The sequence below is a fragment of the Laccaria bicolor genome, genomic scaffold, assembly GCF_000143565.1.
Source record: "Laccaria bicolor S238N-H82 LACBIscaffold_6 genomic scaffold, whole genome shotgun sequence".
NCBI lineage: Eukaryota > Fungi > Basidiomycota > Agaricomycetes > Agaricales > Hydnangiaceae > Laccaria > Laccaria bicolor.
This window is the reverse complement of record NW_001889877.1, coordinates 1,623,698-1,642,361: the sequence shown is the minus strand read 5'-3', so window position 1 is coordinate 1,642,361 and position 18,664 is coordinate 1,623,698. Positions and strand designations below refer to the sequence as shown.

General features: G+C 48.7%; 10 protein-coding genes across 10 annotated transcripts; 4 read left to right on the top strand and 6 right to left on the bottom strand.

The window, feature by feature from the left end:
• Positions 1-74: 74 nt before the first annotated feature.
• Positions 75-887, top strand: LACBIDRAFT_183839 (uncharacterized protein; the record flags this gene model as incomplete). Its single annotated transcript, XM_001878570.1, has 4 exons — positions 75-150; positions 205-357; positions 421-518; positions 595-887. Exons 1-4 carry the CDS (start codon positions 140-142, stop codon positions 885-887), a joined length of 555 nt encoding a protein of 184 aa, XP_001878605.1. The 5' UTR covers positions 75-139.
• A 363-nt stretch (positions 888-1,250) lies between these two features.
• LACBIDRAFT_315995 (uncharacterized protein) lies at positions 1,251-2,273 on the top strand (the record flags this gene model as incomplete). Its single annotated transcript, XM_001878569.1, has 5 exons — positions 1,251-1,460; positions 1,510-1,629; positions 1,677-1,828; positions 1,879-1,928; positions 2,002-2,273. The coding sequence occupies 5 exons, from the start codon at positions 1,251-1,253 to the stop codon at positions 2,271-2,273; spliced, it is 804 nt and encodes a 267-aa protein (XP_001878604.1).
• On the bottom strand, positions 2,229-3,532 carry LACBIDRAFT_315994 (uncharacterized protein). The gene is made up of 2 exons (XM_001878224.1): positions 3,359-3,532; positions 2,229-3,276 (listed from the first exon to the last, which is right to left on the bottom strand). Exons 1-2 carry the CDS (start codon positions 3,423-3,425, stop codon positions 2,339-2,341), a joined length of 1,005 nt encoding a protein of 334 aa, XP_001878259.1. The 5' UTR covers positions 3,426-3,532; the 3' UTR covers positions 2,229-2,338.
• A 178-nt stretch (positions 3,533-3,710) lies between these two features.
• On the bottom strand, positions 3,711-6,570 carry LACBIDRAFT_315993 (uncharacterized protein; the record flags this gene model as incomplete). The annotated part of the gene is made up of 9 exons (XM_001878223.1): positions 3,711-3,929; positions 3,990-4,118; positions 4,184-4,301; positions 4,364-4,722; positions 4,778-5,182; positions 5,251-5,662; positions 5,719-5,938; positions 5,990-6,163; positions 6,225-6,570. 9 exons carry the CDS (start codon positions 6,568-6,570, stop codon positions 3,711-3,713), a joined length of 2,382 nt encoding a protein of 793 aa, XP_001878258.1.
• Positions 6,571-6,869: 299 nt separating this feature from the next.
• LACBIDRAFT_315992 (uncharacterized protein) lies at positions 6,870-8,917 on the bottom strand (the record flags this gene model as incomplete). Its single annotated transcript, XM_001878222.1, has 8 exons — positions 6,870-6,904; positions 6,962-7,286; positions 7,341-7,833; positions 7,881-8,007; positions 8,061-8,242; positions 8,307-8,644; positions 8,698-8,783; positions 8,839-8,917. The coding sequence occupies 8 exons, from the start codon at positions 8,915-8,917 to the stop codon at positions 6,870-6,872; spliced, it is 1,665 nt and encodes a 554-aa protein (XP_001878257.1).
• A 400-nt stretch (positions 8,918-9,317) lies between these two features.
• LACBIDRAFT_315991 (uncharacterized protein) lies at positions 9,318-12,198 on the bottom strand (the record flags this gene model as incomplete). Its single annotated transcript, XM_001878221.1, has 5 exons — positions 9,318-9,746; positions 9,823-10,354; positions 10,410-10,660; positions 10,712-11,551; positions 11,608-12,198. 5 exons carry the CDS (start codon positions 12,196-12,198, stop codon positions 9,318-9,320), a joined length of 2,643 nt encoding a protein of 880 aa, XP_001878256.1.
• A 966-nt stretch (positions 12,199-13,164) lies between these two features.
• LACBIDRAFT_315990 (uncharacterized protein) lies at positions 13,165-14,148 on the bottom strand (the record flags this gene model as incomplete). Its single annotated transcript, XM_001878220.1, has 5 exons — positions 13,165-13,222; positions 13,272-13,354; positions 13,413-13,859; positions 13,916-13,998; positions 14,049-14,148. The coding sequence occupies 5 exons, from the start codon at positions 14,146-14,148 to the stop codon at positions 13,165-13,167; spliced, it is 771 nt and encodes a 256-aa protein (XP_001878255.1).
• A 98-nt stretch (positions 14,149-14,246) lies between these two features.
• On the top strand, positions 14,247-15,398 carry LACBIDRAFT_315989 (uncharacterized protein; the record flags this gene model as incomplete). The annotated part of the gene is made up of 4 exons (XM_001878568.1): positions 14,247-14,316; positions 14,375-14,512; positions 14,572-15,150; positions 15,205-15,398. The coding sequence occupies 4 exons, from the start codon at positions 14,247-14,249 to the stop codon at positions 15,396-15,398; spliced, it is 981 nt and encodes a 326-aa protein (XP_001878603.1).
• A 201-nt stretch (positions 15,399-15,599) lies between these two features.
• On the top strand, positions 15,600-16,164 carry LACBIDRAFT_315988 (uncharacterized protein; the record flags this gene model as incomplete). The annotated part of the gene is made up of 4 exons (XM_001878567.1): positions 15,600-15,629; positions 15,674-15,908; positions 15,960-16,019; positions 16,112-16,164. 4 exons carry the CDS (start codon positions 15,600-15,602, stop codon positions 16,162-16,164), a joined length of 378 nt encoding a protein of 125 aa, XP_001878602.1.
• A 1,014-nt stretch (positions 16,165-17,178) lies between these two features.
• On the bottom strand, positions 17,179-18,585 carry LACBIDRAFT_315987 (uncharacterized protein; the record flags this gene model as incomplete). The annotated part of the gene is made up of 7 exons (XM_001878219.1): positions 17,179-17,517; positions 17,570-17,646; positions 17,697-17,779; positions 17,831-17,845; positions 17,900-18,126; positions 18,177-18,369; positions 18,422-18,585. 7 exons carry the CDS (start codon positions 18,583-18,585, stop codon positions 17,179-17,181), a joined length of 1,098 nt encoding a protein of 365 aa, XP_001878254.1.
• Positions 18,586-18,664: the final 79 nt, after the last annotated feature.

The window sequence follows — 18,664 nt, the reverse complement described above, 5'->3', positions numbered from 1 at the left end:
ACAAGATAAAGTAGAGATCCTTTTGCATCACCGGTGGGATAAATTGAAAATGACTTGTCACGCGTTGGCAGGCTTGTATCTAATCTACATGAGCCACATCACTTTTCCGATATACAGATAGTACTTGCAGGCCACCACCATGTTCAAGAAGTAAGTCCGAGGAAAACATGCTCACACCCATTGCTGATTCGTTTGGATATACAGATTTTCGCCTTCCACGGACATCGCGGGATCTACACCAGTCAAAACATCGGTTCAGAGACAGATTCGAGCTACAGTGCTCTCTCAATGGAAAATAGAGCCTGAGACGCTGGAGGCAATCTGGCCAAAGAAGGAAGGGCTTGTACACGTAAAATGGTCTGCCAACCGCACACATCTATGATCGTTTTCATATCTCATTCATTTCTACAATGCTGATAGCAGAGAACATATTTCCGTTTACACGGTACAAGCGCAGCCCATATTCTTCCAACACTTTGATGGACCTTTCTACCCCACTCTTCGGATATTACACAAATGTGACTCGCCTTGACTCTTTCCCTTATCTTTCGCTGATCAGGGTTCGTTTCCTTTTTACCTGCGGGTTACTTGTAGACCCTTACGTCCTTCCTGTGGTGGGCATTGATCGTGGCGCGATTCGGTTTCTTCTAGCTGGTGCACCCATGATGTGTCCGGGCCTGACCTCCGCAGGTGGGTACCTTCCTCCTGCAGATGCGTCTCTTCCAGCGGGAACTGTTGTTGCTATTAATGCGGAGGGGAAGGAACATGCTGTGGGCGTAGGGATTCTCAAGCTTGGGACTGAAGAGATAAAGAAGGTGAATAAAGATGTTGGGGTTGAGACGGCAACATATCTAGGGGACGATCTGTGGGCGCTGCAAAGTTTATGAAGAGAGGTAAGGACTAGAAAAGTGACCAAACTGGCGCCTCATAGCGTGATAGGAGACGTAGAATAGCATTATCGTTTTCTCGGTTTATTCAAAGTTGCTAAAGTTGTTGAAGTGCCTGACTTACAGCAATCTATTTGGTTGTGCTTGATTCGCAAGCTATTGGTGGCAAAAACGTTAGTACCCGGTACCCCGCACCATGAAAGGATCCCCCGATACCAACTCTGCGTCCTTTTCGTACTCTGATTTCATTCCCGTAAAATCACGAAAGAAGAGAAAGGGCAAGAATGTGCATCCTAGCTCGTCACCGTCCGCTTCGTTAGCCAGCCTTAGGGAGCAGCTTCAACAAGATGAATGGTTCTTACAATGTTCACGTCGGTGTTGGCGAGATCCGCTCAAAAGCCACTTTCCCTCCTAACTTTAGAACCATTTTTAGATATATTGAAAGGCGCCTGGAGTGTCATCTCTCCGGAACCTCCTGCTATTCTTTGTTTGGGCTTAGGAAGCCCGACAATGTCCCCGAATTCCAATATACAGCTTGCGTTTCTCGTTGAAATGTGCCGAGATCTAAAAATCGTGGGTAAACCCTACCCATCCCATTTCAACTGCGTCAGACAGATGGTAGGAGCACGATAACGTTTCCCTGTACGATCCCGTTTTCACGGCGGAAGATACCGCACTTTTCGAAGACCTTCATATGCGGGTGCTAACCGAAAACAGAGCAGGTCCCCGCGCTTTCTCAAGAGTATCAGGCGTGTTAACACCTATGAATGTTTTGCTACTTTTTTTTAGAATGCTCAGCATCCTGTGGATGTCCCTACAATGTGCCTGATGCCGCATTGCGACATGGAACTCTATGAGAATTTTCTCAAAGTCAACTGGAGTCAGGAGCGGCTCTCCAAGGCCCTTTTAGTGGGAAACCGGCTGGGCGAATACGTCGATAGGTGGGCTTGGTATTGCCTCTGACTCGACATGACGAGCGATAACTCTGCAGCAACCCGAACCATAAATTGAAAACAAGGGTCCCTTACCTGTTAAAACTTGGTGAGGACGCCTCGTGTTCACTTCTTTTTTTTTTTTTTCTACTCACGAGGACCACCATCTGACTATCAATTAGCCCCGTTACTTGAATGTCGCCCATTGCCTCCGTCAAGCGCCTGGCCTACAGCTTTCAACAACACGTGTGCCCAATTTCTCCCTCCGAATGCCTTTTTGGCCGAGGCAAACTCCGAGGTCGCGCAACATGAACTGAATATGTCGGATGCCGCGGTGACACCTAATGACCCAAAAGGCCGATCTGGTTCGGAAATGAGACAGAATGAAACATTGCGGATTGCTCAAGTAAAGGGTTCACACCAAAATAATTGTGACGGGATGGACGATACATAGGGGGGGGGGGTAAGGGTTGTGATGAATAAAATAGAGATATAAGCAATATAGGGATGTTGTACCGACTAACACTCTTGAAAATGATTATAAGATGGGTGATGCTCGTCGGGAAAGGGAAGTGGGTCAAGCTCAAAGTGGGAAAAGTACGAGTCGTGCGAGTCAACATATACATGAGGGACGTTGTAGCGAAGTCTACTGCGTTCTGTAGGCAGGGGGATCGAGGCTGCGTCTATCGGAGACAGTGACGAACTTGACCTTCCAAGCAAGGGTGTGGGTGGTGTGTCGGACTCGTCGTCTGACGTATCTTCTATAGCGTCAGGCACAGTTAAGTCTTCTATGTCGTCCATATAGCGATAGGGGAGAGAATTTTCAAAAGGTGGAGGAAGGGAGGAAAGAGGGGAATCAAACGTGGAGTCAAAATCATGGTTGTGAACGAGAGGAGGATGGAACGGTGGATATGGCACAGGATATGATACAGGAATGGGTGGGAGATAATAAGTAGGCTGGTTGGGGAGGTCGTCTGACGAGGACATGGGTGATGCCGTGGGACTGAAAAGTTGGTCGTCATCATCTTCAGTCGGCAAGGGTGAGATATTGGTGTCTGAATCAACGCCAAATTCGTCCTCGTCATCATCACCTAGGGTTTCTAGCAAAGAATCGAGCCACTGTGCTTCCGAGGATTTCACGTCCGGTGTTTGGCCAGTAACGAGCTGGCCACCATCCGGAAACATGAAAGAGTCAAAGTCCAAGTCCTCTTCGGCATCGTCATCTTCGTCGTCGTCGTCTTCGATAGGATAGGTGGGTGTCAAATGTGGGTCAGACAGGTTATTCGAGGCCGTGCTTGAAGTCGGAGAAGGCGATTGTATAATGAAGTTTTTGAGTAGGACCCAGCGATGCAAACTGCAGTTGTCCTTGCTACCGACGGACAGATGCAATTTGGAACGCGCCAGTTGAAGTAAGTTTGAAGATTCAGATGACATATGCGTGGTTGGGTGGGCTAGTGCTTGAGCGGAGGGTCAAATAAAGCAAAGATAGGACAATTAAGGGTACCAACAGGGAGACAGAGTGTCAGTGAAGGGGTATACGGTCGACAATTTCTGGTTCGAAGAGTAAGGAGCCGTGCTTGGAGGTGCGTACGAGCTTGTCAACCATTCTCGTTTAACGTGATTGGCCAGGCTACGGAAGAAGAGAACTATGGGTAGGGGAGGACGCGACCTAGGCGGACATTGTGTGCGGCGAGGAGCAAGTACGGACCAAGTACGGACTGAAAAGATTCAGGCTGTTACAGCAGAGGTAACAAGTGGACTATTATACTTGTACAATTGTCACAAAACATTGCCTACTGTCACATCACCCGACTAATCTCCCTGACTCGAGTTATGTCGCCATATAAGGCGATTCAAGGTCAACTATCACCCTCACGCCATTATATCCTCATCATCCTTCATCCATTGGCTCATCTCCTTCATCTTTCACAGTGTCCAACAACTTCTTGATCTTGTTCATGCTCTTCGGTGAAATGTCCCGTGCAAGCGCAAGCGTCTTTGCAGAGTTCACTTCATCTCCGAGCAGCCGGTAGACCTTGGCCAACTGGAAGACGACATTTGACTCTTCTGGCGTACTGTTCCGCAGTGACACCAAGTCTTCAACGGCCCGCTGATCAAATTTAAAACGTTACAAACAGACTCAATAGAAGAAGAGTGCGGAGTTACGAACCTCATATTTCCTCATTGAGACCAGAATTTTGGCTCTCCGATAACGAACTAGGGCGTTATCGGGTGCAAGCCGGACAGCTTCGTCAAAGAGGGCCAGGGCTGCGTCGCGGTCCCCACGTCGGTCAACAGCCTATGACAATTATTCACCGGACCCGTCAATTTAACCTGATCTCCGAAAACATGAATTGTACTTGCCATTCCAACACACCCTAGCAAAACCGCATTGTTCGGGTGGATCTCAACCGCCTTTCTGTAATGATACTCCGCTAGGCGTATTTTACTCATCCTCAGGTAACACGTACCCAATCCGTACCTAGGGAACCCCAATCATTCAAGTTAGACTTTGATTGACGCTAACGAAATAGGTCAACGTACCATGCATTATAGTGACGAGGGTCTGCACGTAACGCAGATTGGAAGAAGTTGATGGCCTTTTCAAGGTCTTCATCTATCGATTCGTGCCCACTTAGCGTAAACGCGTAAGCGCAGGTGGGATCGAGTTGACCAGCTCGGCGGAAGCACGTTAAAGCCTGTAGCCGCTCTTTTTGCAAAGAAAATAAATTTCCAATGGCTATCCAAGCTTGAGGCGACTGAGGATTGATGTTCAGCAGTTCTTGGGCAAGGAATGATAGTTCGACATTGCGCTGCAAGTGCCACAACAAAGTTGAATAGACCTCCATGTCCCATAGACGATGAGGTTCTAATGCCCTTACAGCTTTGAAAGCTCGCTCAGCCTAAGAGCAAGTGAATAAGGACTAATCGAAACATGTCAATAAATGGGAGACGTACAGAAGCGTAATCTTGCTTTTCATAATGCACTCTGCCCACCATCGACAGCACCCAGGCTGAATTTTGATGGACGTGAGGCAGCTGTCCCAACTCTGCTAGGCAAGTTCGGCAATCGTACATTGCTAAAGCCCTTGCCGCGCTGGCAAATCGTCGAATCAAGTTGTACAAATAATACTCGGCAAGTTCGCCTTCATACTCCTCCTGCGCTTGCTGTTCATGTGCCGCAGTCCAGTTGCTCGGTGAAGGGGATACTTCGGAGCGATGTGAAAGTGCAGCAGAAGGGGGCGACCTTGAGTGTGCAACCTCGCCAATGGGGGCCAATTCCTCATCTCTTTCGGACTCTATCGATTTGTTGCGTGGCTGAGCGGCTTGTCGCCGACGATCACGATCTCTCGTGGCAGGATTCTATGTAGGGCAAATACGAATCAGCGGATAAGTTGATAAAAGGGCAAAAAAAAAATCAGAATGCTTGCCTTGGAAGTATGGGGCAACTTGGGTCCCGTACCACTCAACAAACGGGTACTCCGTCGTGTGGGGATATGACTAGTTTGAGCGCTGCTCTTCCCAGGGCCAAGATTTGTCCTAGAGGAAGTCGTTGGCTGAGAACGACCATCGGAAGATGAGAAGATGTTAGCAAATGACAAGGCCGGGCGTGCGCGTGCCTTTTTCAAGGGGTCGTCGAGACTCGATTTGCTCGGTTTCGGTTTGACCGCTTCGGGCTGCCGCGTCGTCGACCGCAACCTCTTCGGCACTGGGCCCGCTTCATCAGCTGAGGAAAGCGGTCGAGGGGCGGGTGCTTGGATTGGATTAGAAACTGTCGGTTGCGATCGACTAGTTCGATGTACTTGTATGGAGTTGTCAGGGAGGAATGTATCGTTAGACAGCCTGATTGTGTAGAATTATAAGCTATTTTATCATCAGTTCAATATGAACAGGCTCACAGCGAGTCTCGAGGCCCCGGTGGAGGCATGCGAAATGGCTGGGGTTGTGATATATCAGGTTTCCACGTCCGAAAAAGATTACCAGCATTGCCAGCGTCTGGTGTGAAGAATCCTGCGCCAGAAGCAATAGGTATCGACTTGGCCTGCGTCTCTTCTGGTGGAAGACGTTTTACGGGTGGTGGCCGTGAGGGAAATATTTCATCAATCTCCGGTATTGACCCTGCAAAGGAGTGAATTGTTTGGGGATTCGGAAAAAGTCCAATCTGCGTACCCAAAGCACATAGACCCTCGAACGCCTCCCAGATATACGGATTCGACGCCAGAGCGCCCCGAAAGCTACGCGACGCCATTTCCGGAAGGTTACCTTTAAGGGCCATCGTGCCAGATCTACATCGCAAGGCTGCGTCTTCAGGAAATGGTCGCGACACTCTGCTGCTCGAAGAGGCTATGGTGGACAATATATATCAGTCACACTGCAGTGCGCAAACTGGGAACTGAAAACAAACCTCCAGACACGTAGTTTGTGTCGAGCATTGTAGCTTCCAGAGCCTCACGCGCCTGCCTGTGGCGACCCAGTGCCGTACACGACTTGGCTTTGATTTCCAAACATCCAGTACATTGGAAATCTTGTGCATTGTTCACGAGGTACAAAGCCGAGTACGTTTGGCCTTCGCGCAGGAGAGCCGTCGCATAAAGATGCCGCGCCTGGTGGTTATTTGGATCCATCGCGTAGTATCTCTCCGCATGAAAGACAGCAGTCTTAGTCAGATCCGAGTCTAGACACGACCATACGAGAGACTGAAAGCGTTGGGAGAGGTTAGGGAAGAATGAGGGGAGTGGTTCCGACTGCATCGAGGCTTCCTAGGACATAGAGCGGCGGATATCGATATATTCACGCGACAAGGTGAACGACGAGTAGGTCAAGACGTCGTTGTGGATGTGGAGGTCAGCAATCAACGACGGCGGAGGAAGCTTGAAGACGGTTTGAACACAAGCAAGTGACTTCAAGCGGTGTCTGGGCCAACAATTGTTGACGCATCATCACGTGCTTAGATCGCGTCGCGTGTACTTTTCATTTCCGACTCCTTATACTCAGTTACTCTTTTTCTACGATACAAAAAAATCTTTTACTCCACCGCAGAACTCATACTTTAGTGTCCGTGGCCATCGGGATCTCCTTTTTGCTCTGTCAGAAAATTTTCAGCCACAAGATCCCCGGAAACGTTCAACTGAGTTGACTCACCAGGGACACATTGTATCGCGTCATCAATTCGCAGGAGAGACACGGCCGCCTCGTACGCCGACTTCAGACTCTTCACCTTGCTCATGGTGGGTTCAAGAATCCCAGCAGTAACATTATCTCGGACTTCGCCATTGAGGAGATCCAAACCATACCGCAGGAGGGCTTTCTTGGGGTCTCCGGCTGGCGCGTTTTGCGCAGCATTGTGATAGGAGCGTAGCTTCGCGACGAGTTCAGTTGAGTCCTTAGCGGCATTGACGGCTAACGTTTTAGGAATTGAAAGAAGCGCGCTTGCAAACTCAGCAATGGCCAGCTGTTCTCTTGACCCCTGTGTAACGAAGGTCAGAAGACAGGGATGGCGCCAACAGATAACAACTCGTACCAATGTGGTTGCAAAATTTTCCAGGTAGATGCTCAACGCCGATTCGACAGCACCGCCACCAGGTACCACAGAACCACTCTCCAATGTTCGCTTGATGATCGACAGTGTGTCATGCAAAGCTCGTTCCATCTCATCCAACATGTAATCATTTGCTCCCCGAAGGACAATCGATGCTGAGTTTACGACCTTCGTCCCCTTAATAAGAATCAGTTCGTCGTCCGAGATGCGCTCCTGCACCACCTCGTCGGCAGTCCCCAGATAGCTGGCTTCGAAGGTTTCTTCTCCCTCCAGATTCGCGAGACTGGATATAAGTTGGCCACCCGTCGCTTTAGCAATCCGGCGCAGATCTTCTTTCCTGCACCGACGTACTGCCATCGCGCCGGCCTCGACAAACTCCTTCAGACAAAGATCATCGATACCCTTCGTCGTAAGAACGACGTTCGCGCCTGCAGCTAGGATTTTTCGGATTCTCTCTAATGTGATCTCAGCTTCTCTGAAAAAATTGTCAAATCAAGAAACACAAACACAATGAGAACGTACCGTTTACGAATCTCCTCTAATTGGTTCGGGTCATCCACCAAGATCTGTACACCTAGTTGCATCCGAGCTTTCTGGAGATTAATATCCAAGCAGGCAATTTTTGCATTCGTTATGCGTTTCTTCATTGCTATAATTCGTGTGAGAAGCATGAAATGAGACATAAATTACGTTGAAACCAACCTTGGCTTGCAACAGTGCAGTTCAAAGCATAACCTTGCACAAACAAGGATTCACGGGCACTACGACCATGAGCTTTCAGAACGTTGACGGCTTTGACGGGGTACTTGATATCTCCACGCAAATTGATGGTTTTAACGGCTTGCATCGCATCTACAGCCATAGGCGCGAAGAGGTCGTCGTCGCTAGTTCGTGAAAAAAACGTAAGATTCGATGATACACAAAGAAAAATTTCGCAGGGATACTCACTTTCCGATGATTTTGCTCGACATCGAAGTTTTAGCCACATTAAGCAAGGCATCTCTCCCAAGCGAATCGACCTTTATGCTCAGCTGATCCTGCATGAACTTGACCGCTTCCCTGCATGCCAGACGATAGCCCGTAATAATGGTTGTGGGATGGATCTTCGCCTTGACGAGCTCATTTGCACGACGAAGGAGCTCTGCAGCAATAATCACCACCGACGTTGTGCCATCACCAACTTCCTTGTCCTGCTTTTGAGCAAGATCAACAAATATACGACCAGCAGGGTGTTCAACAGATAGAAGGGAGAGGATGGTGGCGCCGTCATTGGAGATGGTGACTTCCTGTATTTATGGTTGAGACTGGAACGGGGGGGAAAATGTATGGGAACACGGACTCCAATGTTATCCACAAGCATTTTATCAAGCCCTAACGGCCCCAAAGAGCTCTTAACGATGTTCGCGATTGATTGGGCAGCGATTACTGAGGGAAAAGGTATTTACAAACAAACTGAATGGCCAAAACGATTGCTACACACCATTTTGATCACGAATATCCTGACCAGACACGCGATCGCCACCTAGGAATGCTCCAGCTCTGGGATCGCGTTGATACATGGCGAATCAGGGGAAAGGAACAGATGATGAAGATGGTGAACACGAAAGTACGGTGAGCGTCGCGTATGTATTTGTTTGGTCGGTCAAGAAACTCTCCGATTACTAAGTGCGTCAACTGTTCTTACTCAAACTGTCCAAAAACTTGTACTCATAGTCACTCTCCGTGTAGTACTGTTGGACCGACGACTGGTCGTGATGAATTGTTAAATAAATAGGTATGAAACATTTACTACGAAGAAAAAATGAATCGGATCCATTTAGATCATAAATATCAGTGACCAAGGAAAGAAGAAAACAACGATTCATTGAGATCAAATAAGACAGGAAGACCATTACGGTCAGAAAAGGAACCTGTCCCTAAAGTTCGCAAACCAGGAAGATAACAAGCAAAGTCCGTGCGTCAGAATGAAGATCTGGATGGAGAAGATGGAATGAAGATGAATGATGAGAAGATGACAATGCTAAGAGATGAAAAAAGGCAAGGTGAGTGAGTCTGTAGTCCATGCAGCTGGTGGACCGAAATCAAGTCCGGCATTAACTGCGATTGAGGATGTGACATATTGCTGCGCCAGAAAGGTATGAAGAGGCATGGTTGGGTGTGGGTGGTTAAATGCGTTCTGGAAAACAGCATGTTGCTGTTAGCCAAGGGCTTGTTATGTGGTAGCCCTAATTTGTGTGCAAGAAAAATGGCGAATATCGAACGAATGGCGCGCCAGAGTACAATGGCTTGGAAAGCCTCGATGGGATCATGGCGGAAGTTATGAACTCGTGAGTGGTCGTAGATAGTGGTGTTTCGGGGGGCATGAGTGAGGCGTAACTTTCCGTGATCCTGCTGGACTGGGGTACAGCGTGAAAATCCTGGCGAAAACGGCGATTGAAGCGATTCGTCAATAAAGAGTACGGACAGGGTTGTAAGTTTCTGCGCGCACGAGAGGCCCTCGTCCATTTTTCTTGGTTTTAAATACAGCGGCCTTCGTGGGTGGCGGACAGGGACTGTCACCAATATCGGTATCCGTGTCATCCGCATCGGCGGTGACATTACAATCTTCCACAAGAGTCATCAAAGAAGCACCTCCACCACGGCGGCTGCGAGCTGCTGTAGCTGCAGCAAAAAGAGAAGGAGGTGCACTAGGTGCAGTGTTACGCTTTGGTTGCTGAAGTTGCTGAGAAGCAAGGGACGTTTTGCTGGGTCCATCGCCATATGCATAAGACTTGTGGCGACCAAACCTGGCCTTACGGAATTGATCCAGATCCTCTCGGCGGGATGATGCATAATTTGGATCGTCCATCGTAACATAATTCGCCGGTTCGCAGCGATGAGCCGAAGTTTTGAAATATTGGCAGTAACCCCCCTCAAGGATGTACACCTCAGGATAGCAGATCTTCGGATATACATGATTGTTCATAGAACGATCCTTGGCACGCAAGTGCTTAGCGCTACGATGCAGCAGTAGTAAATAACCTGAACAACATAGCAAACAGCCGAACTCACAAAGTCGGAGCCCGCTTAGCACTGAACTCGCAATGGAAAACAAGAACAGTCTTTCTTGTTTTGTCGCCACTCACGGACGGCCTAGGCTTTGTCAAGCTGGGACCAAGTAAAAGTTCTTCAACAGCAGCAGTGGTGTTGATGTTGACCGCGCCCGGGATATGACCCCCGTTGTACTCGTAGTCGAACCTACAGTCTATCACATGAAAGTCAGTTATTTCAGAGTCGTACTTGTTATCAAGGAGGTCGTTAAGCTGCAAATGGTTTCAGAACGCAAGAAAAGCAACCTGATGCGGAAAACGAACCGTTTGACTGTTGATCCTCATGAGTCCGTCTTCAGTCACGCGATGACAAGGCAGGATCTTTCCATGAGACTCATTGTCTCCGAACCCTGGCAATCCTGCAGCCATGAATTTGGCAGAAGGACTTTCCTTTTGCACCATCGCTGTTGCACCAGTCAGAGGCCTAAAATCTTCCGTCCCATCACACCTTCTGACCGTCTTGACTTGCTGACGCCGAGAGTATGCCTGTGCAGGCGAGGACATGTCAGGACCATCGAATGAAGATTCATCCGACTCATGCTCAGGAAAAATAGAGTTGGGAATCAGAGCAGAGAACGCCCGACGGACAGGCGGAGCACCGACAGGGCTGGCAGCGTCACCAGGAGAGCCGGTGGCGGATGACAAGATGGGATACGCAGACTGTATGGCGTGATCAGACGGCGAAACCATTGCAGACAGAGCAGGCCTGCGGGGTCGCTTCAGAAAATTGGATGAAGGTGCACCAAGTCCCTGGAGAGTGGGCTTGCTATTGAGGCGAAACAGTGATGGTCCCCCGCTCATCCGTTCGAGCTTACCCTGGGAAGGCGAAGATGGTACCATCGGCGAAGAAGAGGGCTCTTGGACTGGAATACGTCCCGGATCAGGTGAGAGGGATCGACGCTTTTTGTGCTGCGGTCCAGCAGGCGATTCAAAAGAACGGCGGGGAGACATCGTGTCGTAGAAAAGCGTGTCGAAAGCGGTTACGGTGGGGGCCGCTGATTGTGGAACGGGTTGGAATGAAACTGGTGCTGGTGCCGTGTCAATAACATAGGAGGTATCGACATCCATGGGGTCACCCATCGGGGAAGAAACCTCCGGTGGTGGCTGGTAGAGGTGCGTCAGTATGGTCACAACAATTTTAAACGGGACTAGAAGCTCACAGCCGATTTCGGTGCTAAAAACCATTCCGTCGGAAGTGCTGAACGTTGCGTCCTCTTTGCAGCCGAGTGGGTAGAACCTGCTGACTTCAATGAGGGAACAGCAGCGAGGTTGGGGCTGGGGAGCAGTGACTGGCTATTGTTGCTGATATCACTGCCAAATAAACGACCTGCACTAGTCGATGCACGTGGACGTGACTGCAGTTTTGAGCTGCCATTGGCAGACAATCGGGAATGGGTGGTCTTTGGAGGAGGGGCAGGAGAGATGTCCATAGGTTCACAGTCGGGCATTAAATCGAGGTCTTTCCGAGGGGGAGAATGGAGCGAGACATTGGATGCGAAGGAAAGCTCGAGGTCCGACGAAAGGAAGTCGTCGATGTCGTCATGGGATTGGGCATAACGTTGGCTTCGTTTGCGTACGGGTGCGGAAGGCGGAACAAGATGCTGGGTGGAAGCTGAGGTGAAGAAAGCCATGTCGGAATCGAAATCGTATGAGTACTTCTGTTTCTTGAAAGTGCGGCGCGTTGATTGATCTATCAGACGGTCCAAAAAGGACGAGTCGGTAGGGTAATAGTGGTCGTCAACGGAAGGCATGATGATAAATACAGTGATGGTTGGTGGTGGTGATGGTACAGTGTTGTTTCGTTGGTGTTCGTTGGTGGTGGCACAATATTGGTTGGTGGCACAGATACAGATTGATACGAGCGTAGGTCAAAGAAGGGGAATTGCGTGAAAAGAAGAAAAGTTCCAGTCAGTGATGGGTTGAAGAAAGTGGCGAAGGGAGGAGAACAGGAACTATGTACAAACCAGCGTCGGTGGCCGTAAAGTGGAAATCTGGCCAAGTAGCGGGGGTTTAAGACTAGCGGCGGGAACAATGTATATCAGTTATTGCCATCGGGGGTTGAGAACATATAGAAAGGTTGGTTCGAGTTCCATTGTCTTCTCAGTTTGGACGAGTGTGCGCACATGATATATTCCCAACCAGCTCAGAAGCGTGGCCACTTTATCTCCTTCGGTTACTTGACAAAGAAAAGGGAGCTTACCTTGAGGCGTAACGAGTGTGTTGACGGAGGAGGCCGCGCCTGTAAAGACGGCGGTGAGCAGCGAATTGGCAGGTCGTACAAGTCCACAAAGAAAAGTCCAACGAGTTCAAGAGAGTAGTTCTCACGAGATATTAAAAAGGGAAAGCAAACCAGGCTTGTTATAGACGGTTGTGGGTCCAGGTTTCTCCCGCGCCTGCCAAAAGGAGTCCTCGGTTCGGGCTTTGGAGGTTCAGAAGGAGAAGTACTTACAGAAAAAAAGAAAAAAAGGTGTCGTTGAGTAGAGGGCGACGGCGGGAATTTGGTAGCGCTGACGCCGAGCGGCTCGTCGTTATGAAAGAGGCAGAAACGAGGTAAGGACAAAAAAAAAAGACGCGCCTTCATATCCTTTTATTTGCGTGCAATTGGTCAATGTTCAACTTTGCACGTGACCGCGTTCCTTGATCAATGTCCATTTGTATTCCTAAAGTACAAGTCCTTATGCCCTATTTATCAATTCCTCCGAGCCCTTTACACTTACTCATACCGCCTTGATATACAGGCTGTTCGAAGGCGCATCCCAATCGATTTGAGCCCAGCTGTTGCACACGTATAAATCACCGGACAAAGCAATCAAAAAACACATACGGTGGAAATATAGGTCCGAGATTGTCGTAATGCACCTCCGGATGCATTTGTGCAATGGTTTTGATCAATTCGTCATACACGACCTATGCTCATATGATCTGTCATCTAGTGAGCGCTCCACAGCGCCTGGAGGAAACGCACCTGATATCCAGCCTCGTTTAGGTGAAGACCATCGATGAGAAATTTGTTCAGCAATTTTTCTTCCTTTCCGACTGCTTCCCACAACGTCCCCCATACATCGACAACTGCGACGTTCTCTTCAGCTGCAACGTCCTTCACTGCTTGTGCATAAGCCTCGGTCGTTGCAAATAACCGGTCCAAAGCTATGGGAGGATTGCGAGACTCAAGATCGGCTCGACGCTGGTATGTATCAACCGGTGGAGGCGTGATAAGAATGATGCGCGTTGTTGGGGAATAATAAGCTGATGTGGGTGATTTCACCATTTGGACGAGATGTTTCATGTTGGATACAAATTTTGATAAAGGAACGTGCTGTGGTGATGGCTTGATACAGGCATCATTCGCACCGAACCAGATGGTAAGCACTTGGACTTTAGGAGCGTGTCCGTCAGTGCGCTTTGCAAAGCACTACACGTTGGGCTTGATCGTCAGCTGCTGCACATCTATAGCGGAATGTGTAGCACCTGCTCGAACACCGGTATCGCCCACTCAGTATTATATCCCGAATACCCTCGATTCAATACATCCAGTTTCCTGGCGTAAACATCTGTCCAAGCTTCTCGCTGCGAGATCGCCAAGAATTATCGTCAGACGCACGAGAAAGTCTTTGACCCATTCCATTGAGACCAGGTCCCCAACCTCCTTGAGTTATCGAATCACCGAAAAGCATAAAAACATCTTGAACACTGGATGCCATCTGAGATGACTGCAAGAAGGAAAGGTATTTAGATAACTCTAGCCGGAGTTAGCCGGAGTTATCTTGAATTTCATAAATTGATTTTATTCTCAACCAGCATGAGCTCGGACAGACAACGGATACCGCTGAGAATAGCGGGTAAGAGGGCATATGTGTGGGATGTAGACGGTAATGTGCATCCTTCTCTTGTCAATAGCTCTTCCCCTAACAACTTATTTCAAGGTAGACATCGCCACAATTCGTGCACAATATCGCCTCTGCGGAGTTCTGACTGGTACTCTGCCGCATCTATCTCAACAAAATGCCTTCCTTGGTGTACCATTAGTTTTAATGCCCGAGGAGGTTGCGCTCCTACTAGAAATCGGCAAGTAACCCCGTTCTTCTCATCCAAATATACTCAATTAGCTTCCTCGCTCTTCACAGACGCTGCCGTTCTCATTGACGACCCTAAATCACACATTCAGCCTACAATGCCAGAATTACAACGCTGGAATGCAGGACAACAAGAATCAATTCGTGCTCAAGTCGCCTTCACGGAAACAAAGTCTGCAAGGGAGAGTGCCAACGCTGGCCGAGCGATGTCTGAAGATGCGCTTCGCAAGCGGAAAGAAAGAGAGGAACGCAAAAAAGCAGAGGCTTCGAGGCTTGCCGAAATTGCTGCTAGGTCTGACGGAGACCTTTTGGCGCTGTCTGAACCAACACCAGCTCAAGCTCCGCCAATACATTCAGATCCTGCTGTTTCTGCAGCAGGTAATCAAACCGAACCTTTGTCTTCCATACCGTATGCGGTCGTTGTGTCTGCGCCATCCTCTTCATTTGAGTGGTATAACCCGAGCGGGCGCTTTTATTCATCGCTCGAGGATGCAAGAGCTGCTGGAGTCTGGGATTATCCTTCCACTTTGGAAGAACGTGCAAGGTGTGGGGTATTTAGTGGGTTATGGAAGCAAGGCTTTTTTATGGGCGGTGGGATCAAATTTGGTGGCGATTACTTGGTGTATCCAGGTCCGTCTTTTCAGCCTCCTCAGAGATCTCAACTTAACTTATCCTATATTTCAGGTGACCCACTGCGCTATCATTCACACTTCGCGGCCTCCGTTTTGGTATCACCTATCTCTGCTTTGAGACCGATGGAAATCGTTGCACATGGGCGGTTGGGAACTGCCACGAAAAAGGCCCATCTTCTCTGTGGATGGGACGATGAGAAGCAAGAAGTCTCCTATTTGTCTATCGAATGGGCTGGATTTGGGTAGCGAGGGGAATATTAGCATGGGTCTGTACCGAAATCCGTGAGTAACTGAAAACGACCATACTAGTCAATTTTCCGTCTACCAATATTTATACGTCCGCCCGCGGGCCTCACCCCCCGTCGCACCCCGCGTCAGGAATCGGGCTAGGCCATTCTGACGTTGTGTCCATACCGTACGCCGGTGCCAGAAAAACATACAGTTTTGATGAGGACCAACTTCAAGTGCGTAATAGAGGTGGGTCAGGTGACCGTGCTGCAATTGATCTAATTGAAATTGAGATCGTTGCCAAATCGTTGCTCGCCTCTATCCACGATCGTCCGTTCATCATGGCTCAGGTTGCACCTCCTCTGACGTACCTATACCACATTCCAAGTGTCCATGAATCCAATGGAGGTGTCCCTGCTATACTTGAAACGCTGGATCTCAACCGAAGCGCCCAGGCTGGTGCCCCCATCGATCCCCAGAACCTCAGTCACGCAAAAACAGTCGCTAAGGCACTGAAAACAGTACACGGTGAGGTTCAAATATGATTCCTTGAATCCTTCTAATATCCATTTTACCAAGACTTGTCGATTGGCGACCGCGTCACAGGTGCTGTTGTGGAGAGTGCAGTGGAAGCTGCTCGTGCGTGTCGCATTTTCACAACTTTCTTTCATGTAACCTATTGATTCTTCTCATAATACGTTGCCGCAACGTATATGCCTGTGGATGCACAGGCTTTACAGAATATCAACAACCGACTCAATCAGATGGATCATCAAATCGCTGAGGCTCTGGCTATTTCCCGCAACACACAGGTCCTCGCGCATAATCGCCTGCATGGCGTCCCTCGTGACTACCGGCCCCTCTACAAGACGGTGTGTTATTGTGGTCCTTAACCTCCTAGTGGTGACCCTTTGCCACATAGATCCAAGGAAACGGCCTCGACCTTGCGAACCACATCTATGGTCATATTGCAGGTCTACAGGACATCCTCATTGCGCCAACTCAGGAACCTGCAGTTGGGACAGTCCCACCTAACTTCAGCACAAATTTTACAGCATATACAAGAGCTGACTTCGTCCGCCTCATCATTTTCTACAACGAAGACTTTGGGATTGTCGTTAGCGATACTATCCAAACCTCTATTGATAAGCTTTGGGGATTTATGAAAACAGACTAACTTTTCCCTGCAAAGTAAGTTGTATCTAATATTCTCGAGTCTATTCAGGAAAACGATACAGAGCTTTTCGACACTATGTATATTAGCCCATTTTCCTCTCTTATGGAATAACAATGAGGACGTCATTCAATCCAGCATTTACATGACTCACGGTATCGTGGTAAGCAAAGGGTTTGCCAAGATGTCGGACAATTGAAGGCGAGTACGTAGCCCCTAGATTTCGCGCATTAGTACATATAGTCCTTTCCTTAATTTCCACCGTGTTCACATCATGAAAATTATTCTATTCATGTTAATCTGTGAGGACGTCGCATATTATACTCTACAAATGATGTTGGGGTAATGTGCAGAAGGTAAGTGTGTGTGAGGAAGGAATAATGCAATCGGGTTCGTCGGCAAATGAACCGCGTGTGTGAACGAAGATGAATAAAAAACGAAGATTATGAACCATGAATGCATCGGGGCGGTTGGGAACTGCCACGAAAAAAGCCCGTCTTCTCTGTAGATGGGACGATGAGAAGCAAGAAGTCTCCTATCTGTCTATTGAATGGGCTGGATTCGGGTAGTGCGGGGAATATTAGCATCTGTATCGAAATCCGTGGGTAACTGAAAACGACAATACTAGTCAACTTTCCTCCGTCCAATATTTATACGTCCGCTCGCGGGCCTCACTGTCCTCAGAGGAATAGCGCTAGTGCTTCCCTCCTCTATACTTTCCGTGGGGTCACTCAAGGCCCTGCTGCCCCTTGGTCCCGAAACCTTGGTGGACCCTCCACCGACGCTCAAAGCTTTAATGATCGAATCATTCAACCACATCACCAGAGCGAAAATAGGCAACCGTATGGGCACCAACGGAGAAGGATGGCGAATAGTCTCGTTGTTTGTCGAATTCGTGATTTGAGGTGACGGGTTGTACGGGTCGAGAGGGACAGGCCGTGCGTGCATGGCCAAAATGATGTACTGAAACAGAAAATTTGAGTTTATGATGGAAAGAGTATAGTATGCATCGTACCACAGGATACACAAGTGCGAACAAAGCGCCGTTTGCCAATGCGGATCCCCACATGCATAGCGCGGCAGAAGGAAGGCCTACAACGCGATCGTCAACACCAGGTAATGTGCCACGCACCCAAACTCACCGAACGCGAAGTAGTAAGCCCATCTTTCTTCCAGATGGCGTATTCGTCTCGACAATGACAGTCCACGAGCAATCCAAACAAACCTATCACCATTGGATCAGCTCCGAGCCTGACACAATTTCGTGTCCACTTACTCAAAGCAATAGTATCTGCAAGAATAATGAGATTAGTTAGCCGCATCAGGACGAACCGAGATCGCTTACGCATCAACCCAACAAATGAAGAAAAACCCTATCGCCGGACCGATGAATGGTATATTTCGAAGTCCAAAGGAAACGATGACCGACGTGAAGACCATCACCCCTCGATACGCAGAGGTCGCAATGGCAGTTAGCATTCCGGTATAGGTGGCCGGCTGTGATTGCGCTGCCGTGCGAGTTCCGTGTTGGAGCGTGTAGGTCCGCTTTGCAATAACTGAGCACCAGGTCATCTGTGAATTATGTTTCAAATGAACCGCATCATCCGTGAGAGGCAACTCACATTGGCATAGAATGAAAGTCCAACGACCGGTAGGAGCCATAGGATCTGATAAAACCATCCAATATTGCGGTGGAGCCACTTCTGCTGATCATGCACGAGGGGTTGCAAGAGGAGGTCAAACGTGTATATGGAGGTTAGTGAGAGTAAATTGAGCAAGAGAGACTTGTAGATATTCGCGCGGATCTCTGGGTCACTAAAGAGCTGTAAGAAGAGCTGCAACCTGAATTGGTAGAGAGCAAACGCACTTTGCCACCACCGAGAAAACCACATTCCAGCGGAATGCATCATGCAAGCCTCTCCAGGCCCATTTCAGCTGAAGCAGGACGGAATTTTGAAAGGAGAGAAACGTAGGGTATGACGACCTAGAAGATGACCTTTCCTGAGGGTACACTTGGTATGAAGACCGCATTAGAAACCAGTAAACCCTAACCTTAGATTGGGTGTCGATACTTGACTTCATATTGTTCTAGCCGGAATATATACTTGGT